A 27,923-nucleotide genomic window follows, 5' to 3' on the forward strand; every position below is an offset into this window, starting at 1 on the left:
TGGCCGGAGCACCCCGTGGTAGTGGGCAGCACACCCATCTTCCCCCAGTGCAGTGCCCAATTCTTGAGAAGCGTCTTTGGTCTTGCACTTCATCTGCTATCCCCAGCACACACCATGGTGAAGTGGTTGTTGACTATTGTGTGAACTTGGACTGAAGGAGGGACCTCACTTACCCTCGAAGTTATGAAAGGGATGGATAGGTAACACCAGCGCAGAGAAGTGGAACGAGCCACTGAACCAAACAACATATGTGACAAAACTACACTTCTGTGTCAGTTTAGAAAATACTGATCACCACAGGGGTGACACAGTACAAGATTTCCCATCAGCGAGTACCTTCAGGAAAGTAAAAAAATAAAAAAATGCCACATTTCTACTCCACTCATATCAATGTAACTTATTGAGTCACAGCGTTAAGACATTTTCTTCCTCAAAAGAGAGAAAATTGAAACAAAATCGTTCCAACAAACGTAGTCTAAGAGGGGTTCTACCTACTCTCCAGTTGTTCAGGAGTCTGCTAGAGCTTGTCTCCTGACAGCCTTCACAGTTCAAGTTCACTGCCTAATCCCACATTTCTCCCCCCTGCTTTTCTAGCGCTCATGGTTGTGATGAATCCTGCTGCAAGGAATAGCTAAGCTTGAAGCTCTTCTGGTTCTTTCCTACCACCTCTTCCACTACCTTCCAGAGGCCTAAGCAATCAGTTCTGCTCTCCAGCCCTCCCCTTTCCCCTTACGCTGTTTCTCCAGAGTTTATTTTTCCTTTCTTTTGACCCTGATTTGCAGGCAAGGTGCTCGATCTTAACTAATTGCAGGAGTAACAAATGACTGCTTCCTTTTCACTACTCTATCCTAAATCTTTTGGATTTTACTTGACCTCTCTCATTTCCAGAGACAGAAAGCTTCTCCACTTCAGCTGTCTGGGATAATTGTTTAAAGTCGCGCGAGTTCTGTTAATCTATGACACTTCAGAGCTTTTTTTTTTTTTTTAAAGTTATTGCCTTTGGCAAAAAAAGGAGTATTTCTTCCCCTCAGGAAGCTGACAGAATACAAAAGCAAAGTAATAGCTTTAGTGCTGACAATTATATCCACTGTGTACCATATGTTCTTGTTCTCTTTTAGTGTTAGGCTATATTGCAGATTCAAGGTTTACTGCACACCATTTCACAATAGCAGTATGTGTTTTTGTGAGCCTAAGTAAGGCTTCAGGGCCAATAAATGGCTATGTTTTGCAGTCTCAAGGAAGACCAGCATGGTGTAAAGAAGCCTCTGAGAAACAAACTGAAAAGGGATGCAGGTATCAATTGACAAGAGATTTCCACTTCAGTTTCACAAAGAAGGGTAAATCTTTGACTTCTCAAAACCAGCAATTGCAGTATTTCATTTTGCATGATGCTGCTATTTTTCCACCCGTGTAGTTAATAGACCACTGAGAAATAACAAGCAATACCAGCACTAATAAGGTTTTTATTTTTGGCACACTGTTTTCAGTAGCCAGTTACATAATGGGTTACAGGGCAGTAGCTCATAATTAGACAATTATGGGAAAAACAAAACAATAACCTTCTGCTTTTCAAATAACAACCACAAGAACATTGAGAGAATAAAGGCTATAAGTAATTCTTGAGGAACTTCTATTACTAAACCAGTATCTTCAAGCTTTGCCTAGAGGAGACCATGCACATTTATGTTTATACAGAGAACTTGTACAACTTCTGCTCAGAGAGCTGGAACAGCATTAGTCCTTGCTCCCTCCACACAGCCCATTCAGAACTGCACCACTTTCATTCCAAGCTGAGAAGCTGGGTCAGACTTGTTAAACACTTCATTTTAGTGCAGAAATATTGTACCTGTTTGATTAAAGTTTAATCACTCCTTTATTTTTCATTCTAGGTTTTCAACATAACCAAGGCAAATAGGATTATTTCACTCTGTGTGAGGCTCACTACCATTGCCAGCAGTAAAACAAGTAGAAAAAAAAAATCAGTCCTCATCGTTTTTGTTTTACGTGGTGTCATATGCTAGGATGTGCATGGATAGCATGCAGTAGATACAATGAAGTCCCATATTATGCACATATGCCCAGTACGTATAGCCACTCCTCAGTATCACATTCTTTGCGGATGTAAGGCACCTTCCCCTTCACACATTACCTGCCTGCCTCCTTCCATTGCCACCTAACACCTGATCATCATACCTAACAACTTAATAGCATGTATACCCATTGCCTATCTAGCACTCTCAATGACCTTGAGGTAGATGTTATTAGTCCCATTTTACAGATGGGGAAACTGAGGTGGTAGCATTAATGGCTTGTCCAAAACCACAACAATGGAGCCAGAATTAGAATTTGAGAGTTTCCACTTCAGTCCTGTGGGTGTGTGGTTTGGTTGCATCTAAGATACTAAAATCATGGCAATAAGAAGCCATGCTCCAAAATAATATTAATGTCTTCTTTATTATTGTTATTTCTACAGATCCAAATTAGATATGCCAGCAGCAGTTTTACCTTTATATCAAGAAATGAGAGATTCCAAATAAAAGTTAGGATTAAAAAAATGGTAATAGAGAATAAGACAAAAAGCCAACGAGTGATCAATTCTGTTTAATTCTAGGAGAGACAAAGAGAAAGACATTCTTCAGACCAAAAAAATATATATATTAAAAGAAGAAAGAAAGGAAGAAAGGAAGAAAGGAAGAAAGGAAGAAAGGAAGAAAGGAAGAAAGGAAGAAAGGAAGAAAGGAAGAAAGGAAGAAAGGAAGAAAGGAAGAAAGGAAGAAAGGAAGAAAGGAAGAAAGGAAGAAAGGAAGAAAGGAAGAAAGGAAGAAAGGAAGAAAGGAAGAACAAGATTTATTCTGGAAATGCTTTAAGCTGACATTACGTTGTTTTTATTTCAGATTTCACAAAAGAAATACCTTAAAAAACTAAAACCAGTTAACCCAGCCACTATCCACAGAGGGTAGTATAAGCAAAAAACACTAGGTCAGAACCTGAGTGAGGAGTCAGCTGTTCCTCTCACTAGAATGCTCCTGTACTAACAGGATACTTCACTGGGGAATGAATACACAAAGAACTGGGGATTAAGCAGTTCTGGGAGGCACAATAATGCCTCCTAGTTGGTACCTTGTTGCTATCCTGGTCTCCTCTGTATCATAAGCGTAGCAAGGATTTACTGATTTTGGAAAAGACAGATCCAACACAGCAAAGACAATATTTTTTTTAAATTGTATTTTATGTTTGTATTGTATTTAAAGTTTCCTTTAAAAAGGTACTATATCTTAAAATCATGCCAAACTGATAAATTAACTAAGTTATGTAGGATCTCCCATTTCGTTGCCAAGAGAAAAATCAATACCCAAGGCTTAAGCGAGCCCTGTGCTAAATAAAATATGCAGGGGCTTTGGGTAGATGCTTGTATGTTTGCCTGAGCTTCAGTTATGGGAGAGCAGGGGTAGGAGGACTTGTACAGTTAGCAATGAAGAACTCTCTTCCCCCTGACACTCCAAATGGCTGGTTGGGTGGAGAGACTGGAGGTGGGAGGGAATAAAGGTGAAGCAATAGTAATGCTTTACTATGGTTCTGGTAAAGCATAGAACAGAACCTTGCACAAATAAAAACCGAGTACATCTCTAGGGACAGCTCTGCCTGTTTTTATCAGCTCAAGTTAATGCTGTTCAATACAGTTGCATCTGTTGAACCATCCATCCTGCCCCCCACTCCTCTCTCTTCTCAAAAGAGAGAATGATGGCAAGAACCCTCCCTTCTACCATTTCCTTTCTGAACAGGGCAGGGTGTGTGTGTGGGGGTGAAAAACAAACAAAAAAACACGGCCACAAAACAAAAAAAACCACACAAAACCAACCAACCAAAACAAAACAACAAAAAACACCAAATAAACGAAAAAGAAACAGGCTGTTCCAAAGATGCACTTTGGTTTAAAAAATGGGCAACTTTCCCTTGTAGAATAAACCTACCCCTCCAAAATGGATGTTTTTCTCCGGTACCCACGATAAATTAAAACCAAGCAAGAAGTCTCTGGTTTGACACAATAAATACTTAGAACGTATCAAATTAAAAAAAAAAAACAAACAAAACAAACACAACATAGTTACAAAAGCCTCAATGGAATTCTCTTTCTGACCTACAGACAGATTCTTCACAGACAACAGGTATCTCCGAAATCAGCTGCAGCTCCCCTCTCTGCTCACTGGGCTTGGTCAACAAGTGCTATCACTTACCCTTTGGAATACTGTTAAGACAAAACAATATAGAGCACAAGAAATCTACTGCTAAATTTGTTTTTCATACTGCCAAAGGTGTAGGAAGCAACCATCAGTGGGGAACCCTCACAGCAGTGCACAGTGACAGAGTCACAGCACTAATGTAACATGGACAGGAATAAAACAAAGCATAAAAAGGGAAAAAGGAGAGAGAACCCATAAAAGTTGGGAAAGAAGAGTGAGTGAGTGAGAAAGACCAATCAAATGCAGCTGGACTTCCCAGTTCTGGCAGCAGAGCAGATGAGATGTTGAACAACAGGAAGAGTTCCTTGGGGTCTGTCATAACAAGGAATGTTGTTGGCATTTTCTTCACCATTGACAGTAAGCGAGCAGAACTTAACCCTCTCTGACACTGACACGTGGTTCTGCCAGTGAGCTGTGGATGATCCCAATAATTGATTCAACACCATCTCCCTCCAATAAGGTGCGGTGATCCCCTTCAATGACATGGACAGACACTTTTCCATCACATACCTGTACAGATGCAAAACAGAAAAAACTTTACATTCTCAATTTACAACCAGCTAGCCACCTGGCTGTTTTGGGTTTGTCAGTCTAAGTTACTCATATTTTACCCTACTGTCTCTACCAATTTAATAGAAAACATGACCAGTTTTACTCCGATGCATTTTTCATAGATCATCTACAGGACACTGTTTGGAACTCATGTTTTAAAGCACTGTAGTTTGGCAGCCTGACAGGTGACCCACTCAAATATAAGCTGGGCAGGAAAACAACCAACATGATACTGATAGAATAATTTACCTACTTAGTCAAAGAATGACTAAAGTAGCTACCTCCACGCTCTTAAGAAAACCAAATAACCCTCCACTTATCTTTCTCCCGCCATCCCCATGCCTCTTCCTTTAAGGGCATTATGGAACTTTAAATCACATTTCATGTTAGCTTGGAATCAAGAATGAATGCAAGTCAGAAGTCTGAAGGAGCAGAAGACGCTAGGAGAAGGAAAGTGATTTTGAAAATCTTTTACTGCACAGATACCAGGAAAATGTCCACAAAGTATAACTAAGAAAATGCTGCCTCTGTTATCAGAGGGCTGACATTCGCTCTTTGAAGTCTGCCCTCCTGCAGTAGCCAAACTTTAGTGTTCTACAGTCCAAAAAACAGAGTCTTAAAGTTACTTCTGTTGAGTCACATTCTTCTAGTACCTTTATCATCTATTTAGGTCATGTATCTTTATCGTCTTAGTTATTGTCTATTTAGGGAGCTGCAAGAATTAGCTATAGAAAACAGATTATCCAATATAGAAGCTAGACCTCTTTGCTCTCCCTGCCCTGAGAAAAATGTTTGGAACCAATCAACTTATTTGCTTCTTGAGTCTTATTTCTTGTCAGAGCATGATAGCTGCAGAATAACTATTTCTTTCAGTTAGGTTTCATCTTTTCACCCTTCCATAAGAATGGTTTTCCATGCTTTTCTTTTATTCTCCCAACTCTTAGGGGAACCTCAACAGCCAACAGGAGGCCTCACACTGACCTCTGAGAGTCTGTAGTCTCCACCCAGACCTTCTTCATATTCATTGTGAGTCTTCGCCCGCATCAGTGTCACATTCCCATGATACTTTGACTCTGGTATATACTTGTCAGCAGCCTTCAGCTTGTGGTAAAAGGAAGCAGCTGCAAAGCTGAGTGCTTCACGATTGATGTTTTTATGAATCTGAGTTATCAGGTCTGCAGCAGCATTGACACGAGCCTCCAGATCTTTCAAGGGCAAAAGAATCTCCAACAGCTAGAAATATTAACATTTTTTTTTCGCTTTAGTCTCAATATCTGGGAATTAATGTACATGAAAAATAACAAAACAAAACACCCACATCCACATCCCTCCTTTGCAATATAAGAAATAAGCATTACCTTATTATATTCAATGCCTGTAAACTGCTGAACAAAGGCACACAATGCTTCTGTCTCCAGTGCAGCCTCATTTCCTTGGGCCAGCTTGGCTCTGTAGCTCTGGAAAAGCAAGCAGTAAAGAGCTATCAAAAAACCGATATACCTGAGCTTGAATGCTAGATAAAAACAATTCCAGAACAAAGGACTTTGAATAGGAAAAGAAGGCAGGGGGAGAAGAAACCAACAAAAAAGAGAAACCGAAGCTTGGTACACAGGAAAGATACCTTGAGGACAGATTAGAAAGCACATCTACAGGTGGCAATTACCAAGAATCTAGGATCTTTCTAGGATCTCCTAGAAAGCACAACTAAAATGGAAAGGAAGGCTTAAGGAGGGTTTCCTAGCACCCCTACACTAGGATCTTGTCTTGAGGGCTCCATACTAATATTATTATTTACCATGGCAAGAGCAGCATTTGTGGGTCAGCCCTAGCCAGTTATTGAAGACCACCCCCCACATGCTTCCACTCTTCAGCCATCCTTAAGCATCCGCTATCTATAGCTCTGTCCCAACTCCTCCAGCAAGAAAAGTCTCAGCTTTTCAGATAGTTCATATCTAGAATATTAAGCTCCCAGTAAGCATTCAATCCTCCCTGACGACAGAGGATGGTCTCCAGATTGAAGATTTTCTTTGTATTTCTTACCTGAGTGTAAGCTGCCACAAAAGAATGAGACCCATCAAAGAGGAATAGACTGTTGAGTGCATGAGAGGCATTCTGTTGTCCTTGCAGCTGGGAGCACATTTCAAAAGCTACACAGGCACCAAAAGAGTATCCAGCAATGCGGTAAGGCCCTTCAGGCTGTATCTGCTTCATACAGTCAATGTAATAGGATGCCAGACTCTGTATGCTGTCCAAGGGAGCAGCTAGAACATGAAAGTAAGTTAGAAATAGAGTCAGGTGAAACAGACATTAGCAGAGACAATTATGTTTTCATGAACATAGAAACAACCTCATTAGAAACATCCACATTATTTTAAAGGTAAGCTTCTAAATCACAGTAAGCAACCTATATTACGGACAAGGAACAGTAATGCTTCTAGTTTCCAAAGATAGGTAGAACACTATGCCTTGTTTTTCTCCCACATGCTTACCTGCTGGCAGGGACTTAATGAAATATCTAATTGTCCCATTTTCCCCATGCACAAGCTTTTCAATCTAACCTAATACTTCTCATTACCTGGGGTTGTTAGACACAACCCTGTGTGGACTGTAGGTACTGATGCTTGATCCTCTGAGTTTAAGGGTCCAGAAACAAAACTCCTTCTATAAAGAAACTGAAGTTCAAAATGTTAGATTTACAAATTCAAGATACTGAAGAACTGAGATACCTTTTGTGCACTGGAGCCCGTAGCAGGGCATATGAAGTCTGGAAGCGAGAGTGTAGAAAACTGCAATGGATCCCTCAATTGGGTGAACAAGGAAAAGAGGGCGCTCTGTGCTCTGAACATCATTGAGACGGGTAATCGTTGGCCCTTCTGGATTCACCAGCAAGTTGTTCAAATCTAATTTTGGAGGCTCACCTGGGCCTGTCTTCAACAGCTGGGATGGCTTCAGCTCTTTGAAGGAAAGCACACCAGAAAAACATAGTTAGATACAGGATCAGAGTCTTGGTCTTGTACCATAACCCTAAAAGAGGTGCTCATGGTTGGCCAGATTAGCCCATTGGCTCACAAAATCAAGGCACAGACATAAGGATCTTTCTACCATCATGTGCTCTGTGGCAACTTCATATGCTTTTAGCTTACAGTAAACATGATGTTATGTTGTTTATTCCTACAGATACAAACATACAGCTGCATAAGAATATCCATTTTGGCAGATACTATCCAGGCAGCAAGACAGCTTTCACAATCTCTTATGCTCTTCCCCTGGAACTGATAGGCCTAATCCAATGTCAGTGCATTTCAGCAATACATCTGTCATATAAAAGCCTTTCAGCTATAATCATCTTATTTCATGGCTTGATAGAGGCTTATGTCACCAGAGATGAAAACAATGGGTTGGGTGCTTAGTTATCTGTACTCAGATGACTGGTAGCAACCCTAATCCAGGCACTATACCCTCTGCTGTCCCAGACTTGGAGGAAAGTTCATGAAGTTTGTTGATTGTAAGGAGTCGGATTTCTCTCATGGTCATAATGATGTCATAGTCTCTCTCCAGTGTCTGGCGCACCTCCACACCCATCAAGGAATCCAGGCCCAAGTCTGCTAAGGTGCTGTCAGCATTCAGACTACTCACGTCTCGGACACCTGAGGAAAAAAACAGCAGACAAGCAAAAGATCAATTTCTTTTCAGCTCTAGGCCTCTCTTCTCAGCTTTTCTGTTTTTCTTCAAACCTGAATAAACTTCAGCTACAGAGCAGAATTTACCGTTCAGGATCGTCTAATGCTTTCAAAAATTACTTCTACAACCCACATCTGGTCATATGGGATCTAGTCTTTAGGGTACGCGTTAAATGTACAGAACTTTATGACAGGGAATACATCAGTCCCAGCTACATAGCTGTGAACATCAGCACTTCAGCTCTAGACAAAGTTTAGAACAGCCACCTAGAGAAATTTCACATACTGAAGACTGTAACTGAAACCAGTCTCAGACCTAACACAATCCTAGGTTACAAGATGAGATTGAAACAGTTAGCAGTGTCAATGATGGCTTATTGCAACACTTGATACTTACCACATTAGAAAAACTGACTTTTCTTCCAGTCTTAATTCCCTCTTCCCCTTCAATTTTTGCACTGTTCACATCTCTCATCCTTTCCTTACCTGCAAAAGGCTTCTCATAATAACACCTGTACCCATAGCTTTCCCTCTCCCGCTCCACCTTATTCTGACCCATGTTTCCACCCTTAGGCTTCTTACTAGTTTCTCCCTTCGTTGTCTTCAGCCACTCTCTCCTTCCAAACAAACCCTACAGCTGGTACAATTTTCCAGACACTCCTATGCATTTCATATAACTTCTAAAAGCCATGAATGTTTTCTGCAATCAAATTTGCTGTTAGTTACTAGACACAATTCTTTAACTAACCCTCAGGAGACTGTCTAATTTGAGTGCCTCTTTTGGTAGGAAAGAAAAGATCAGTATACACTTCTGTTTGGAAGGGAGACAACTGAAGTGGGACATAGTAGAATTGACAGATTATTCACTTTCAACACAAGAACGGGGGACACTGTGGTAAAAGGAAGCAGGTTCAAAACAGACAAAGACATTGCACTTCTTGTAACACATAGTTCAGCTATGGTTCACATGGGATCACACACAGCTGATAAGAGAATACACTACCAGTTAATTACTAAGAACATAAAAGCCACTTTTTGCAGCATGGGGAATTCCCAAGCTGAGTGTTTTCAAATCTGGAGTAGCACTCAAGGCGTTAATCATATATTTGCTCCCAGAATTTTCCCCTTGGGGGCTGTTCCTATTGATTCTCCACTTGGAGAAAGGCACCAGTCCACTCTAAACAAAACCGAAGGGACTGAAGTAAGTGTGCACATGTACAGAAACACACTATGGGAGATAAGCCCACACTCAACAAAATGTATTATTGGAGACAATGAAAGAGAAGGAGCAACTTAAAGTAAAAGACAAACAAATAATGCCCCAATCCACTCCCTAGAAACACCACTAGCACAACACACCCACACCGCAGCAATCACAGGGAGATGCTGAACAGAGCACCTACAACAGCACAACTGCTTTCCAAAAGCGTTGACATGTAGACACTGTCCAGCAGTGCTTGCTCTAGAGACCTGGCAGGATAAGGGAAAATGGACATTGGCCACTGTTGCTATTGGTTTCTCCATTTGGGATGTCATGTTAGCCCAGCCCTAACAAAACCCTGAAGCTCTCTCCAAAAGGCAGAGGACTAAAAGAAAAGAAACAAGAAGAGAAGAACAGCTGACTCCAAAGGACAACAAATTAAATAGAGGGAAGTGGAAAAGATGAATAAAAATACATTTTTTAAATAAAGGACAGATGGGGAATCAGAGGTGCATAGCATTGCACTAAACAGACCACTCCCAAAACCACCCACCACTCTGAAAGTGGACCAGAAGTCACTGGCTGCTGCCCAGTCATAGCTGAGTGGCAGCAGGAGGGAAACAAACTTTTGGGCACTATTGGACACGAAATACTGGGACAGATGGACCTCCAGTCTCACCCCATCACACTGTTCTCAGGTTCTCATGCAAACTGCTGTGGAAATAACTGTATCAGCAGTATCCCCATGTCTGCTTCAGCAAAGGATGCTTCTAGAAGCAGAGGATGAGGTACTTTACATCAGCCCTTGCTTTCCTCCAAACAGCAGTTGAAAACAATATTCCCCTCAGAACATACTGGAGAAATACCACTTCTAGAAAAATCAGCGCCAACTATGCAATTGCTAGTCTTTGCATTTACCAATGATGTGAGCAACAGCTTCTACAAGATCCCGTTGATTGCTTCCTTCGCTTTTCACAGAGACCTTCTCTGCTATGACAAAACTGGACATGACAGGATGAGGTTGATTCAGGAAGGTATCGAGCACTTCCAGGCATGAGCTGATTTGCTGGGGAATGGTTCCCCCAATCACAACATCTGTGTTTCCCACTGTCTTCAGGATACCCACATCACCAATGGCCCCCCATTGGATTGCCAGGCCTGTAGGAAAAAAATCAGAAGGAAGAACACACTAGGCAACTAACTAAAACACATGGCAGCAACAAAAGGGAGTTAAAAACAGCTCAAGCAAATGCCTGCATTTCCTTTGTACTGTTAAACAGTCAGTGTTCATTCATGCATGAACGACTAAGGTTAACAGCTAGGACAGGAAATAGTCTTCAACATTCATTATCATTCTAGACAAGTGCACAAATTTCTGGTGAATTGGTTCTCCTCTGGATGTTTGGTGGGATAGATTTTTCTGGGCAATAAATAGTCATCTTACCTGGGAGTCCATCATGGTGTCGCTGCTCACAGATACGCTCCATGGCAGAATTGGCAAAGCCATAATTACTTTGACCAGCATTTCCTCTTCCACAGCTTACAGAGGAGAACACAACAAAATAGTCCAGATCTGGGCACTTCTTACGAGTCACCCTTGGAATGGAGAAGGAGACAAAGAAACCCATCAGAAAAGCCTGCTAACTATGTGTTGCTGTGGAAGGCTAATGTAAGACTAAAATGATTAAGTTTGATCAATTCTGTAACCATAAAACTAGTTCATATTTATCCCTTCTACAGATACGTACCAGTCCAGATGAAGGGTGCCTGAATACTTGGCCTTGTTGACCTCCCAGAATAATTCTGGGGTCTGATTTTCAATCATGGCATCTCTAAGGACCTATTGGAGGGGTTTAAAACAAAAACAAAAACAAAACAAAAAATCAGTATTCTCTCCAGTTTAAATTGACCATGTTTTTTGAGATATGAAAGGATATCACTACACAATGGATTTTTGTAACTTTACAACACAGACGTTGCCTAGATGTCCTCAAATTACAACAAGGCCAACATAGTTTGTGGTAAGTCTACTCTTTCCAGTACTGCCACTGCAGTCTTCAACTAGCAAGTTCTGCATAGTGTTTTTCTTGTCCCCAGGAGTCATGGGCAACATTCGCCTGACCAAAGAACTAAGCTGGCTGGCCGCATACTGCTGCTTCCCAGGTCAAGGGGCCAGACCCATCAGCCTTTATTTATTCATCAGCTAAGGGCCAAACAAAGTGCTCTTTGAAACACAAAGAGAAAATCTAAAACCTGAACTGCCCTCACTACAAAAGCCACTTTAATGGCTGCTGTCTCTTAAAAGTCCTAAGTATTTTTGGCACTTACCACAGCCAAATTAAAGATGCCCCCAACTGGTCCAAGCCGCATAGCTTCTTCTATCAATAGCTGTGTTCCTTCTAGTGTTCCAATATCACTAGTAGATACCAACACCTGGATTCCCAGTGCCTTCCATTCTCTAACACATTTAGCCTGGTAGCCTACCAAAAAAAAAAAAAAAAGTGAATAATGTCTACAATGAAGCATTCAGACCATCAGGCTTTTATTAGTGGGCTTCCTACACTTTTCTGACCACATAGGGACCGAATAGCTAAATAAGTCCCAATTCAGCTACAAAAGGAAAACTGGACAAAACCTGAATAGTAGATAGAAATCACTTGAGTTTCAGAAGTATCCTAAACAGATCACAATGTGGACAAGGGATTTGGAAGAACATTTGGGGGATAGGGTGCAACAGTGAAGTGAAATAAACTTAAGAATTTGCGTAATGAGACAGTAAAGAGTGGCTAGATTAGAGGAAGACAACCATCAGTAGTGGCACAACCAAAACTTGAAAAGTACAAAAGGATTTGATCTATATGTTTGCGTAAGTGGTGCAATTGTGAACTTGCCAATAGAAAGAAGAAAGCTGTAAAGACAGAAAGAAGTTATGCCTGAATTTGTATAAGGAAACTTTTAAGACTACCACTGATAAGAAATCTTGGTACTGAGACTGTAATCAACCTAATGGCTCAAAACTGAGCAAGAAAACTAACTGGTGTTACCAGACAGTAGGGCACATCTTTCTAGATGAGTTATCTGAAGGAGCAGAAGCAACCATCCACACTGAGAACTTGAGGGATAGAGTATCTTTAGCAAGGTGTTTACAGGCCTTTTCTTGGGGCATGCAAGCCACCACGCTACAGCTATTGGACAAGGCAATGAGGCAGCTGGATACAGACATTATAGAGGGGGTAAAGGTAAAAGTAAAGCTACAGAAAAAATCCTGGGTAAGGAAGAAAAAGGCAAACACGGATTGATAGAATTAAGAAGTATAAAAAAGAAGAAAGAAGCAGTAGTAGAAAAAAGAGGCAGACTTAAAAGATACTTCTTCCTTTAGAATAAAGGGGATGACAGCTTCTTGAAAGTGAGAGAATATATACATGAGAGGAGGGAAAAGGGTGATCAAGACATTCCTATTTGTTGATAAGACACTTAAAATGGAATGAAACAACAAACTGAGGTCAGCTGAAGGCAGTTATGTTCCCCATCATTTATGGTTTTTGCTTACCAGTTCGTATGCCAGAACGAGATGTCAGGACAAGCTTCTGTGCTCCTCTCTCAATTAGCCACCGTGCCAACTCAAGCCCAAATCCTCCCAGGCCCCCTGTGATGATGTAAGACTTGGTCGGTGGACAGGAAGTTCGGGAGATGGCAGAGAGTTTGACTGGTTCAGACCTTCTTAAAGGATATTGCTTCTCCTCTTCTTGGATCTTCCACAGCAAAACAAAACCAAATCAAACCACCAAAAAGCAAGTTAAGTTTGGATACACAAACGTATTTCCTGTCTTTCCACACACAGCTATGCTCCTCCAATCAATTGGGAATCAAACTTATAGATTGAGTGACAGACTTGACAATGTTACATACATTCCAGTGTCAGTAGCAAAAGCTGTAAACCTGTGCTGTTTTGGTTACACAGCTTCAAGTCAAACTGGATCAGAATATCCCATATAGTACCTACAGAGGATTACAGATGCATCAGAGAATCAAAATTATTATGCCCTTACCTTGATCATAACTTTGCCAATGTGTTTTCCTTGTGCCATGAACCTGAAGGCAGCTTCTACCTCTTCTTTGTTGAAGACTGTACTTCTCAGGGGCTTTACCACACCATTTTCTATGCCTTTTGTCAACAACTTCGATACTAATTCCCACTCTTCGTTTGCTTCCCCAAAGATTGAATCCAGTAGGATCCCATGAAATGACACATTCTTGAGAAAAAGAGCCATTCCTGGAAAAAGCAACTTTGTTATTACCTGATGCTGCTGCCATTTCAAAACAGAGTCTATCTTCTGCTTCACAAATGTTTTTGTGTAGGTTAGTAGTGTAAAACTGAAGAGTAAAGCAGTCATTAGTTGCTAGAATCCCATGTTTTTCAAAACACATTCTTGCATATACTCTCTAAAAGCTATATTAATTAGGTTGTAATATTACAAGTAGACCAGTTAAACAGAAACTCCACCTATAAAAACTGTGTCAAAATGACAAGCTGATACATGGTCAGTCTGATGTTAAAAAAGATGTTTTGTATATAGTGCCAGCTGAGTCAGAAGTCACAGAGGAACTAGAATCCCATATACATCCTGTCCTTCTCCAGTAGGAAACTCTTCTCCATGAAAAGCTTTAATTGATGCTATAGTCTTTTGTAATTTAGTTAGAATTAGGAAGGAGACTGTCAACATTTGTTATATGCTATTGTTCTCCAAGAGAACATTCTGGTCACTTTTCACTAACACATCACATTGTAATACTTGAATTTATTTTTCTATCCAAGAGAAATGGATCCATCTTGCCCCTTTGACATCAAAATGGTGCAGATATTTAGTGAAACAACAAAATAAAGTTCCCTCAGATCAAGTTATCTGTAATTTTCTGAAAAATAAAATCCAATTACTTTCATTCTACAAATGATCAAGTTTACCCAGAACAGAGGGCAAAATTTCAGCTTGTATAGATATGCACTTCATGCGTGGTGTGGTCAACATGCTGGAGGGAAGGGATGGGTGGTGAATGGAGAGCAGCCCTGGGAAGAAGGACCTGGGGGTGTTGGTTGATGAAAAACTCAGTATCAGCGAGCAATGTACTCTTGCAGAACAGACAGCTAACCATATCCTGAGCTGTATCACAAGAAGCATGGCCAGCAGATCGAGGGAGGTGATTCTCCCTTTCTGCTCTGTTCTCTTGAGACCCCAGCTGGAGCACTGTGTTCAGCTCTGGGGCTCCCAACATAAGAAGGACATGGATGTGCTGGTGGAGGTCTGGAAGAGGGCCATGAGTATGATCAAAGGGCTGGAACACCCCTCTTATGAGGACAGGCTGAGAGAGTTGGGATTGTTCAGCATGGAGAAGATGAGGCTCTGGGGAGACCCTATAGTGGCCTTCCAGTACCTAAAGAGGGCCTACAGGAAAGCTGGAGAGAGACTCTTTATCAGGGAATATAGTGACAGGACAAGGGGTAATGGCTTTAAACTAAAAGAGAGTATGCTTTAGTTTAGATATTACTAAGAAATTCTTCACTGTGGGGGTGGTGAGGCACTGGAACAGGTTGCCCAGAGAAGCTGTGGATGCCCCATCCCTGAAGTGCTCATGGCTAGGTTGGATAGGGCTTTGACAACCTCAGAATCACAGAATCACACAGAATCACAGAATCGTCTAGGTTGGAAGAGACCTCCAAGATCATCTAGTCCAACCTCTGCCCTAACACTAACAAGTCCTCCACTAAACCATATCACTAAGGGCTACATCTAAATGTCTTTTAAAGACCTCCAGGGATGGCGACTCAACCACCTCCCTGGGCAGCCCATTCCAATGCCTAACAACCCTTTCGGTAAAGAAGTTCTTCCTAATATCCAACCTAAACGTCCCCTGGCGCAACTTTAGCCCATTCCCCCTCGTCCTGTCACCAGGCACACGGGAGAATAGACCAACCCCCACCTCTCTACAGCCTCCTTTAAGGTACCTATAGAGAGCGATGAGGTCTCCCCTGAGCCTCCTCTTCTCCAGGCTAAACAACCCCAGCTCCCTCAGCCGCTCCTCGTAAGACTTGTTCTCCAGACCCCTCACCAGCTCCGTTGCCCTTCTCTGGACTCTCTCGAGCACCTCCATGTCCTTCTTGTAGCGAGGGGCCCAAAACTGAACACAGTACTCAAGGCGCGGCCTCACCAGAGCCAAGTACAGGGGGACTATCACCTCCTTAGACCTGCTGGCCACACTGCTTCTTATGCAAGCCAGGATGCTGTTGGCCTTCTTGGCCACCTGAGCACACTGCTGGCTCATATTCAGTGGCTCATCTAGTGGAAGGTGCCCCTGCCCGTGACAGGGTGGTTGGAACTAGATGATCTTTAAGGTCCCTTCTAACCCAAACCATTCTATGGCTCTGTGATTCTATGATTTGCTACTTTTACAGTGCACTAATCTACTACAAATAGACATGTTTCATCCCAAAAAGTTTATAAATATTGTCTAACAGATCTAAGAAATCTAAAAGCTAATCGACAGTGGTAAACAGTGTCATGTGAAGCAAAAGCTGCTTCTTACTACCTTCCAAGCCAAACTCTTTGTGGGCAACACATCCTACATTGATTATAAAGAAAGACTTCAGGAAAGATCACTCACTTATTTTGCACGTTTTATGCAGGCTTCTAGAAAAATGCTGAACAAGAAGGTATTCATGGAAAAGGCTAGAGAAATTGTTAGTGATAGAAGCAATGCAAATTTTGCAATGATGCATTTAACACATGGCTTGTAAAGCCAAGGCAAAATTCCTATTTATGAAACAAATGTTTCAGCTAAAGAGCTTTTTCTAAATTTGAAGATTAGCCTGCATTACGATAGTAAGTAGGTTGTGCTGTCATGCTTGCTTAAACATAACAAAAGGTATTTCCTGATGCCTCATCTTACCAAGCTGACTGTTGTTAGATAGATCAAATTTGCCTATTTCCAAAAAGCGCCCGTGTTGAGCAAGACAACGCAAACTGGCTTGGAGCTTTTCTTCTGCCAAGGAATTCAGCACAAGGTTGACACCTGCAATGAAAGAAGAAGGAACTTTAATAAACTCAACTCTGTGGAGAGCCTACCCCTGTTTTATAGTGATCCCTTTTGTCTTCAGAAAGTGCAACTACGTAACATGGCACAGCTAACTAAAGAAGGAAAAATATTTTTGAGTTCACACCTTTTCCATTGGTAACTCGTAATATATGTTGCTCAAAGGTAGTATTTCGGGAGCTGGCAAAGCTATTGGCATCCAGCTGTGGGAACCTTGCTTGGAGATATTGGCGTTTCTCAGCAGAGCCTAGAAGTACAAGAGAAGTAGATGACTGAATGATGTTAGTACTTTTATGTTAATTCTTTAGTGATGAAAACAATTCATTTTCATCTTTGAGGTCTCAAGAAAAGATGTGCAGTCTAAGCAGCCACCAAGCAGTTGCTTCAAAGCTCTCAGGCTCTCAAGGTGTCAAATGTTAGGACAGAGGCTAGTCATTTATGGGACACAGAAATGACCAGAAGCAGATGAAGCCTTTCAATGGATAGACATTCTTTGATCACATCACTGAATTTAAAATGAAGCAGTTTTGTTCTCCCATACTTCTGAATTACATACTATACAGAAGGTAGATAAATTTTCTGTGCTGTGAAAATTTCTAGCACATAGGCAGTAGCTGTATTCACTATGTATCCCTTCCTCAGACTAGAAACTAGGTCAAGGTAACAGTAGATCATGCTTGGGGGAAAAAATATGTACGTAAATATATTTTTTATATACACGTGTGTACGCATATAACAAAACAAATGTAGGCATATATACACACACACACATATACACATTTAATAAAACTGGATTCTTGGTACCCACCTACAGTAGTAAAGACACGGCAGCCCATGCTCAGGGCAATGGCAATGGCTGCTTGTCCCACACCTCCTGAGCCAGAGTGAATAAGGACACTCTCACCCTTCTTCATACCACCTCGAACCACCAAGGCGTAATAAGCAGTGGCATAAACCACAGGCACCGAAGCTGCTTCTTCCAGAGTCCTAGGAAGCAAAGTGAAGGGGAGAAGAGATCTTTACCCTTGGAAACCTCCCAGATTCTCCTGATGAAGTTTGCTTTTCAGCAATAGGAAGGTTAAACTGCCAAGATAGACCAAAGAGTATAAATGGTTCTCAACAATATGACAGATTACCACAGTGGCCAAGCACAGCTAAGGGCTTTATTCTTCTATGGAAGTATCTCAGTAACTCACCAGTAACACAATCCACACCAAAAATCTTTGCATATACCAAAACACAAGGAGCCAAAAGCCCAACAAAGAGATGAAAAATAGTACAAGCCACTGTAGAAAAACGAAACAAAAACAAACAAACAAAAAACCCACAGTGCTCAGCTCCTGCAGTGAATCAGATGACTGTGCCAAATCCTACTTGGGAGACTATAGCTCTATTATCATTTCCCAGAGTAGAATCTACCCATTATGCAGTCCTGTAGTCAGATCAGGGTTGTCATCAGCCTCAGGCAGCAAGGCAAATCTTACCCACGTACATGAAACAGAAAACAGAAGATGCCATACCAGTTTTTAGGGACTTCCCATAGAAACCTCTTGTCACAGTCTACCACTGTAGCCAGCCCTTTTGCTGGCAGCAATCCCATCACCCTTCTTCCAGCCAGGTCCCGTCCTGAGAACTCCATGCCTAGCATGCACTGCTGTGAAGCCCAGTTACCTGAAAGAAGGTAAACATCTTTTACAAAGGAAAACTTCTCTTCTAAAATCTTTTGGCAGAGAATTTACTGAAATAGTAGTCCTTGAAAGCTGGAACCCTAGAGACAGAAAAAATGCTAAGATTTGTCTATTATGTACACAGTACATAAGCCACCACAGTTAATCTCTCATTCTTAAGAGCAAGAATAGCAGAAAACGACTTGGTCTCATTAAATTTTACTCTCTGTCCTTGATCGTATTGCTTTAGTTTCCAGCTTGCATCTGAGAAGTTTCATTGAAACGTCCTGTTTCAATGACACTTTTTTTGCTTTTTAAAAAAGAATGATCCGTAAACTAGAAAGGGTGATCACAGAGAAAACAGGTTTACTGCTAAACCTTTGTTTCTGTGAACACACACTTTAGGAAGAGACTAATCTCAGTCACGAAGGAAAACACAGCCCTAGTCAAAGTCACTCATAAAAGTCTCCAAACATACTTTTTACTTTGTTTAAATGAAGCTTCAAAACCATTTCACAGACATTACATTAATCCTTAACTCCCTACCAAGATAGATGATAATCTACATTTCATAGACAGCAGATACTTCACCTTGCATTATTCTCCCCTAAAAGCAAAACATGTCCAGTAGCATGGCAGCATGAAACTTCAACATTCTCACCTTGGTATGTACCTTGCCCATCTCTGGAACCTCCAACATTTCACCTCATGCTTGGTATCTATGCAATGGGGCTAATAATGTTTCCTTCATAGCTTTTTAACAATTCTGCCATGTGAAAAATGGGGCTATAAGTGGAAGTAGAACTTGCAAGTTTTAGGTGCATAGTCCTGAAGTATGGCTATACTTCCTTTTCAAAAGTGTACTTTCTTGCTAAACAAAAGCTGATACATACTTTATCCATTGCATAAATAAAATTAATGAAGTTATGTGAATAAATTATATCATAGTAATATATGAATGATTTTTCTTTTAGTGTAATTTTAGCTTACCAGGGATAGCATCTGGAGAAAGCTTTCCTGTGGCCAGCATAATGTCCCGGAAATTAAGAGATGCATAATAGACTTTACAGAGCTGAACATCTGGATTAGTTGTGTAGAAGTGCTGAAGTGGGGAAACAATCCAATGAAGGGATGAGAGATCTCCACGAGTCAACGCATTGACATAGGCATATTCTGTCAACTCCTGAGGTTGTCCTGCAGAAGGAAGAACAGATTAACTTTATACACATTAACACAGGGACACACTTTCCAGAGTGAGTAAACTCCATGTGTAATTGCTGCCTTCTCCTCTATTTGCCCTCCACACAAAGCTCTTACTTACCCTGCAATTCTGCCCATACCCTAAATACCTTATCCCTCTTCCTGGTACCAGAACATGCTACTACTCAGTCTGAGCTGGAACGGAAGTATTTCAAATTATCCACTTATTAAATAATAATAAAAATGTGGGAACAATAGCTACTCATAGTCTATGAAAGTCGATTCATATTCTATTCTTTTAAGCCCTGCAAGTGATCCTTAAGCCTCAAAGCAGTTACCTTGCTGCAATGGGAGATGCCTGAAGGAGCCCCACTTTCCATCGCGATATACATTCATCACCAGATCTCTCTGAACAATCTCTTGCATCTCCAGAGAAGAAAGACTAATGGATGGGACAGCCGATGAAGGGTTCAAGTTGGAAACGAACACACACCTAGAAGCCAAGAGTTGTCATTATGTTTGTTTTGGTGTAAGACTGAAAAGAATCTAAGAGAAAAACATCTCTTCTCCAACTGTGACTCAAGGGCATGCTTTTGTACCTGATTCTGTGGCCTTCTGCTTCCAGGCGGAGACAGTTCACCATGCCCAAAATTCCTGAGTTCCCACAACTGGTGGCAGTCAACCACACAGGCTGCTCCGATTGGTCGGCCAAGATCTCCTACAAGACAAACCCCAGACTGTTTTGCCAGGAACCTCAGAAAGGAAACACCCCTTGTATCCTTAAGGCAGACATGAATAAGTTGTACTTTAAGAAAAGCAATTGAACAAATACATACTCTTTTTCTCCCCCCGCAACCCCAATACTGCTAAATATCTCATTAAGAAAGTGTAATGATTTGGAAAGCCAAATATCCAAAACACAGGAATTCTCACCTTTAAGGACTCAACCCACTTATAATGGGTCTCATCTATTGGGAGAAAAATGGGTGTTTTGGCAGGGGATTGCCGGCGACACAGGAAAATAACTGAGCCAAAGAAAGATCTCTTCATTGCAATCAGCTTCAGTGAGGCCTTGCTGAATAAGCCTTCCCATTGTGCCTGTCAAATCACATACAACAACAATTAAAGTTTGTGATGTTTCTTTTAAATCAATTAAAACTACAAACCACCTTGCTGAGTCTCCCTGAAGACTGCCTCACTGGGAACAATAGGCCCTGTCCACCATTTTCTTGCTTTTGCTGGAAATTTTGGTGTTAGCTCTGTACTGTCTCAGTACAAATACATATTTGTTTAACATAGCAGTATTTTATCCATGTCTAGACTATTCCTTCTTCCCTAAAATATCTTCTGAATGCAGTAGTACAAGTACCTCAAAGCCCTGGTTAGGCAACTTGTCTTACTACACTATGAGATATGCAAAAAACAGAGCAGTAACCATGCTGGAAAATCCCATATAGGATTTGAATGTGCCTAAAATTTAATTTCAGCAGTCTAAGAAAGGCAGATCTTCAGGGACAAAAAGAATGTACAAATTCCAGCAGAGAAAATAACAGAAAGGGAAAACACTGAGTTTATATATTACTAATCTAGGTTGTGTAAGCCCTATCTGCAATAGAAAAAGTGGGACAGAGGAAGCACAAAAAAACACACAAATCACCTAAATTCTTCAATCCTGTGATAGGGGAGGGAGAAGCCTGGAAGCAACAAACTTGTAGCAGGGAAGGAGCACCTATATGCTTAAATTATATTGAAACAACACTTCAGAAAAACAAGAGAACGAAAACGCATGCGTGACACATGCAGGAACACTGAGGCTCTACAATTTTAATGAAATAAAGACGACTACAGGCTATATAAAACAGCAGGACGTTTTGACAGTGTGATATGTGATATCAAGGACTATGAAAAGTTTTCTGGACAGGGACATTGTAAGAACTCTAAGACCCATTCTTGCCTCCATATTGTAGTGAGTGGGGCTACATCTGGCTGGCCGCTGGTCAATAGTGGTGTTCCCCAGGGCTCGATTCCAGGGCCAGTTCTGTTCAGCATTTTCATCAGCAATTTGGATCCAGGAGTTGAATGGTTGAATGCATCCTCGGCAAGTTTACTGATGATACTAAACTGGGAAGTGCTGTTGACTCCCCTGAGGGACAAGAGGCCTTGCATAATGTTCTAGATAGATAGAAGCACTGGGCAGTTCCCCCTCCTGTTTATACGCTCCCTTCAAGTACTGGAATGCTGCAATGAGGTCTCCCTGGAGCCTTCTCTTCTCCAAGCTAAACAAGCTTCCCTCAACCTTTCTTCAGAGGAGAGCTGCTCCAGCCCTCTGATCATCTTAGTGGCCCTCCTTTGGACTCGTTCCAAGAGCTCCACATCCTTCGTGTGCTGGGGGCCCCAGGCCTGCACACAGTATTCCAGGTGGGGTCTCACAAGAGCAGAGTAGAAGGGGACAATCACCTCCCTCTCCCTGCTGGCCACCCCTTTTTTAATGCAGCCCAGGACATAGTTGGCCTTCTGGGCTGCAAGCGCGTGCTTAACTATTATGTAAAGTCTCACTTCCTTTTGATATTAGAGCTGGAGGAATGATATTCTGACACTGAAGCCTTTTAGGATCCTACAGTGAAAAAGCTGTACCCTCTAACCCAACAATGCATCATGTTATTTTAGCTATAACTGAGTTGTCCTGGCCAGTGTATTCCTAGGGATTATATAGATATATGCATGACAATGACTATTTTTTAATGCATTAAGAAAGGCGTTCCTGATTGAATTTGCTGTTTACTCTTCCAATCTAATCTGTGGCAATTGACAACTCTTTTCTTCTGAAGTAGTATTCCTTAAATATATTCTTACAGAGAGCCTCAATGGAAAGCAACATCTCCTCAACATTCATCACAAGGAAGTATGCAAGCAGCAAACTTCAGACTAACCACCGAGAAAACATTTGTCCTTCCAGGATGTTTACCTGAGACAGGAAGCTGTGCTTCTGCTGTAGGTCTGGGCTTGTAAGGAAGCTGACAATTTCTCCAAGAGTTTCTCCTTGAAGAAGGGTGTGTAGCAAAACAAACCCTCCTTCTTTCGCTGCAGCTGCCAAATTAGAGACAATTTTAGTGGTGTTCCCTAGAACATTTGTTGAACAGTTGTATACCACCAGGTCAGCATTGGTCAGGTTTCCAAAAGGAGGGTTAGACGGATCCCACTGGCTAAAGGAAATTCCATCATCCTGTAGCTCTGTTTCGTTAGCTGAAAGAGCTTCAAGGGTGCAATCAGTGGCAATGTAGTCCAGCTGCAATAAGGGCTGAGTATTCAGAATACTCGTGACACGAGAGAACAGATGTCCATTTCCTGCAAGAGCCTGTTAGAAAAGAAAGGAATTGGAAATGGAAAACCAAGCTGAAAAATGAATAATATTCAGAATTGTAACTGAAATAATAGAAGTATGTGATCAGGTTATTGGGAGGCATGGAAACGCGAGCTATGATTCCATCCCAGGCTTCCAGCTAACCTCCACTATCTTCATCCTGTGACTGGTCATGTTCTCCAATGCCACATCCAGGCAAGTCTTCAACTCTGAAGAATCTAGCAAGCCACTGAGAAGAGGGTCATCCTGGAAGTGCATTTTCTCTTGAGTCACGATCTGTTCCAGCTCAGAATGTAGGTTTCCATTCAGTTCCAGACGGCAGATTTCAGCAAGGATATGCTGAAGACCCTTCTGCATGGGTGAGGACCCTGCAGCAGCTCCTGCAGTTTCTAGGCCGTGGATGACTAATTTGACACCATGCACAGCCACTTTAGCCTGTAAGTTCTTGATCAGACCTGTGGAGTAGAAGAAGAAATGCAAGGAGGAGTCAGATTTTCCAAAGATTTTTCTTTTCCTCTTTCTGAAGAGAATGTCCCCTCCCCCATTTGCTATACCAGGTGATCACCACTGATCAAGTCATAGTCTTGTATCATCAGCCTAGCTACAAAGACACAGTGCATTATTCTGTGCTTTCCCATAATTACAGATCATACAGTAGCTGCAGCCTCAAAACAAGTAAGGTTTGTGCCAAGACAATCTAAACCACCAAGACTACCCAGGGTAAGGCTCCAACTAAAAGAGGGCAACTAACAGAAAATCTGTGATTGATAAGAGCTTTAGAGAGTCGAGGTGGAAAGTTGTATTTTTTGCGACAAATACAAAAGTGAGTAGAAGAGTTTTTGCTTTACAACTGAATGGAAAATAGCTGATTTTGACTGAGATCAGCAACAGTGCTAACAAAAAAAAAATCCCACTACAGATAAAAACTTTGGCGAAAGTATCTGGATAGAAAGATATACTGAAGAAAAAAAAAAAAAAGGAAATAAAATCTTTAAAACTTATTGCCTAATCAAAGGATGAGCATGAAGTCACTTTACCAACATAGAATACCAAAAATGACATCTCAAGGTATAGCAAAGACCTCAAAAAACAACCCACAAACCCAAAATAAAGAAAACCTGCACTCAATTCCTCCCTGCCTCCTTTGATAGAGAGACAAGAAGGCAAGGAGCTGGGCACAGATGATGTCTCCCCAGCCAGAGAGCATTAAACTAGGCTACTGGTTTCACAACGGTCTAAGCTGCTTTTATTCTATTCTTGTGGCAAACGTAAACTTTCTTTAGCATATCTCACTAAAACACTTTTCCTCCTTGGGTAGGCTCTTATGCCCACAAATAAATGGGAACAGACATGTCACCTTCCCCATCTTGGCAGTTCAGAGGAATAACAAAACAAAGCAAACTAAGAAAGCCAAAGACTCAACGAAGTAGGCTTTCTTACCAGTTTTTGAAGTAAGCAGACTGGATTTCTCCAAGAAGCAGCTGATTTCTGCCTCTCTGCTTACAGGAAAGGTTGTGCTATTTGACACATTGCCCGTTAAAGAAGTGTAGATGCCCCCGCCTGCTGGCTTTATTCCTACTTGCATTCTAGAGGTACCTCAGGCAAAAGTAGTTTTTAGCTTCTAACACGAGTACAGACATAGGACTCCTGCTGAAGTCTTGTACAGAGACCAACACTTAATTTCTTAATTGCTCTAAGGATTGAAGTAGTATGAACAGTTTCTTTCAGTTCTGGCAAGCTGGAAGATTCCCCTAGTGTGAAAACGAACCAACCCCACTCTACCTTTGCAGTGCTCCAGATAGGCATGAAGCTGGGCACTGGAAGACAAACAGTTACTCTCATTATAGGGAACAAAGCAGAATTTTTCCAGGGTGGGAGGGATTCGTTCCTGTTGTCGTCGTGGTGCCACAGAAGCATGAAGACCATTAATCTGAACACCTCCTGCTTTGAGGCTGTTAAGACAGTGGTCAACAACAACATCTAAAGCTGAAAGACAAGAAACAAACATAAGCTTGAACCAAACTCTATAAGCATTTTCTTCAAGGTGACCAGATGAACAGTGAGTGCTATATCAGACCGTTACAAAGGGAGCTCTAGAATAACTTGGAGAGTAAGACGGCCCCTAAAGTCCATCCTACTTCTAAAAAAGTCAAACATTCACACACACAGCACTCAAAGGAACTTGTAAAAGCCCAAGCACAAAAGACATTACCTTCTACATTGTCCTGGTATTGGCACACATGCTCTGGATGCAGCACTGGGTCAATATACACTGAGCGAATCCTGGTGGGTAAGCGTAGACTGCGCCCAGTCTCAGCTAAGACTATCATGTGCAGCAAGGTGTCAAGGAAGGTCACCCAGTTTCCATTCCACAGAACTTTCCCTGCACTTGCTGCAGAAGAAGAGAGAGTGGAAACCTCAGCGTAATTGTGCCATTCAGCAGATGTGGGAAGTCGTTACTTAACTACAAAGTCTGTTGTATGCACCCAGCTTCCCCTGTAAACTCCAGTAATCAGTTCTGCACTGGAGATAACAGCTTTCCCAGTGCCCTGTTAGAACACTTAGTTGTTCTCTGTTACCACACTAAAAAGTATAATTACTCCACAAAGCATAGTCAAGTGGACCATTAATACAAATTGAACTAAAAGATCAAATATTCATCATTACAGTAACCATGTTCATCATTCTTCTATAGAAAGTAAATTCACCTTCACCGTTGCATTCCAGAACACCCTGGAAAGTTGGTCCATAATTATATCCACGAAGATGCAGCTCTTGGTAAACGTCTTCCTTCAAGAGGCCAGACTTTGAGCTTGTGTCTAAATGAGTCTGAAAGGCAGCTAGCTGGTTATGAAAGTTCTTCAGAGCATCGTTTTCTAGGAGGCTAATCTTCCCTGATGGGCACAGTGGCAAGAATAAGAATCATCAGTGTTTATGCATAATGGATTTGAGTAGGCCAGGGCATGCACACACACTTCATTCACTTACCACTCACAGCCAAATTCCCGTTCCCTGACACTTCAAAGCAGTGGGAAGCAGGCATGATTCGAACTTCCAACTGCACTGATCCTGCAAGAAACATTGAGGAAGACAGGGCTGCAAGGTCATTTACTGCCTCCATTCTCCAGCATCATTTCCAGACTCACTCCATACAACATGGAGTAAAGGTGACTGTATGTGTTACTTGACTGAACAATGAGTAATTTCATACCATCATGTTGCACTCCCAATCCTTCTACCTGCCCCCTCCCCCCCCCCCAGTTCCTCTTCACTTTTCCTTTGCATTTTTTTCCTTACGCTCCTTTAATTGTTGCAGTTGTGACAATACCACTCACTTACCCTTTTTGGGAAGGATAGTTGCCTGATGAATTGTAACTTCTTCAAACATAACGGCTGTTTGCTCCATGGCCATGCCAAGAGACTGTGCCAGAGATCGCCAAGCCAGCACAAGGTACCCAGTTGCTGGGTACAGGATTCTGCCATCAATGCAATGACCAACCAGGTAATGGTCAGGAGAGTCAGGACTCACATCTGTGAAAGAATAAAGAGCAGAATAAAAATAATAAAAACTCACAAATAAAGAGATCTTTTGCCCTAAATTTCTTTAAGAGGATCTAGTGTTTTCCCCAGCAATCCCGATTGGCAACATGCCAATCTTAAGACTGTTGTCAGTCTGAATCAAGACAATTTCCTCCTCTGTTCATATTCTTTAACCTCATTTCAGAAGTAGGTCCAGTCTCTCTGAAAACGAATAAATAAAAATATATGAAGCTTCAGAAGATGACTTCAAGGTGCTGTGCTTTGAGTATTCTTTTCCTAGTTTTATAAAAAATGCAGAGGTAAAGTAGGAAAACAAACAAAACCAACTGACAAACATACCAATATTGTAGACTGAAGCAGATGCAGAGCCTTTGGAACCTGATGGGAAGTCTTCAGCTTTTGGAACATCCCAGTCCTGGCTGTGGTCCCATTTGATATATGGAGAAATAAGGGGTGTTCCCACAGGGACAGGGTATTCCACAGATGGGAACAAGTTGTTTCCAAGAACATTTATCCTAGGAAGACAAAAAGGATCAAGACAATTGGAGGGAAAAAAGAAAAAAAAAAGAAAGAAAAAAAAAAAGAAAATTGACCATAATACTTAAAGGTCATATAGTAACTGTTCCTGGGCTCCATGTCTGAGACTTCTCCAGGGGTTCCATGAACATTTACTGTAGCCAAATTTGTTAATTCTAACAGTCTATGAGATAGAAAGTTTACTGTCTATGAGCCAGTTGCAGGTTCCTAGGCCTCTGGAAACGGATTCCTTCTCTTTGAAAAGCACCTCCCCAGCCCAAGCAATCTCTAACCTGCGGAAATGTTTCCTAAGTGAGCATATAAAATATGTAAAGCATAGGTGTAAATCCCATTTTTCCCAAGTTTGTTGAAGGAGTATTTCAATCATGGTGAAGACACGCATACTAGAGAAGAGGCTTGAATTCTCTCCTAACTGACACCCCACTCACCCTTGATCCCTTAGTCTCCTTACCCAGTTAAATGAATCTTTCCAGTCTGTGTTAGGAAGAACTCCAAGTTATTCTTCTGGTCCTTCTTCATCAAAGGTAGAATAGTGCATGATGGTTTCAAACTTCTCCTCAAGATAGCCTGGTCAAGTAGAGTTCAGAAATCACTGGTGGAAAGTATTACTAACTATTTTGCCTCTGATTTTCCCTCCCTTCCACACACTACAAAGAAACTGTTTTGTCAAACTGCTTCTGCACCTGTGCCAGGTGCTAGAACGTGCACATTTTAACAGGCTAGAAGCAGCACAGCACAATACCCTTCCAGCCACCCAGGAAGCTGCACGTCTTGTAAGGAAGAATATATGTAATATTCATGAAATTCTGTCAAATCACACATCTCCCCTTCCCAGGCAAATTGCCCTGTGAAATCAAC

General features: G+C 41.5%; 1 protein-coding gene across 1 annotated transcript in view; it reads right to left on the reverse strand.

Moving 5' to 3' along the window:
* Positions 1–1,443: 1,443 nt before the first annotated feature.
* FASN (fatty acid synthase) overlaps positions 1,444–27,923 on the reverse strand; it is a 48,111-nt gene continuing 21,631 nt past the window's right edge. The window contains exons 15-43 of the mRNA XM_035568578.2: positions 27,517–27,632; positions 26,868–27,043; positions 26,328–26,519; positions 25,977–26,057; positions 25,697–25,882; positions 25,201–25,380; positions 24,771–24,974; positions 23,133–23,443; positions 22,593–22,982; positions 20,561–20,725; positions 20,227–20,345; positions 19,966–20,120; positions 19,418–19,621; positions 18,281–18,431; positions 17,569–17,747; positions 16,888–17,007; positions 16,617–16,739; positions 13,724–13,947; positions 13,225–13,426; positions 12,003–12,154; positions 11,423–11,514; positions 11,119–11,270; positions 10,593–10,832; positions 8,252–8,440; positions 7,520–7,747; positions 6,834–7,054; positions 6,152–6,250; positions 5,775–6,026; positions 1,444–4,751 (exon numbers count right to left, since the gene is read on the reverse strand). Coding sequence (XP_035424471.1) covers positions 4,614–4,751; positions 5,775–6,026; positions 6,152–6,250; positions 6,834–7,054; positions 7,520–7,747; positions 8,252–8,440; positions 10,593–10,832; positions 11,119–11,270; positions 11,423–11,514; positions 12,003–12,154; positions 13,225–13,426; positions 13,724–13,947; positions 16,617–16,739; positions 16,888–17,007; positions 17,569–17,747; positions 18,281–18,431; positions 19,418–19,621; positions 19,966–20,120; positions 20,227–20,345; positions 20,561–20,725; positions 22,593–22,982; positions 23,133–23,443; positions 24,771–24,974; positions 25,201–25,380; positions 25,697–25,882; positions 25,977–26,057; positions 26,328–26,519; positions 26,868–27,043; positions 27,517–27,632 — 5,241 coding nt within the window. The 3' untranslated portion in view covers positions 1,444–4,613. The remainder of the gene's footprint in view (positions 4,752–5,774; positions 6,027–6,151; positions 6,251–6,833; positions 7,055–7,519; positions 7,748–8,251; positions 8,441–10,592; positions 10,833–11,118; positions 11,271–11,422; positions 11,515–12,002; positions 12,155–13,224; positions 13,427–13,723; positions 13,948–16,616; positions 16,740–16,887; positions 17,008–17,568; positions 17,748–18,280; positions 18,432–19,417; positions 19,622–19,965; positions 20,121–20,226; positions 20,346–20,560; positions 20,726–22,592; positions 22,983–23,132; positions 23,444–24,770; positions 24,975–25,200; positions 25,381–25,696; positions 25,883–25,976; positions 26,058–26,327; positions 26,520–26,867; positions 27,044–27,516; positions 27,633–27,923) is intronic.

The sequence above is a fragment of the Cygnus atratus genome, chromosome 18 (genome assembly GCF_013377495.2).
Source record: "Cygnus atratus isolate AKBS03 ecotype Queensland, Australia chromosome 18, CAtr_DNAZoo_HiC_assembly, whole genome shotgun sequence".
Taxonomy (NCBI): Eukaryota; Metazoa; Chordata; class Aves; order Anseriformes; family Anatidae; genus Cygnus; species Cygnus atratus.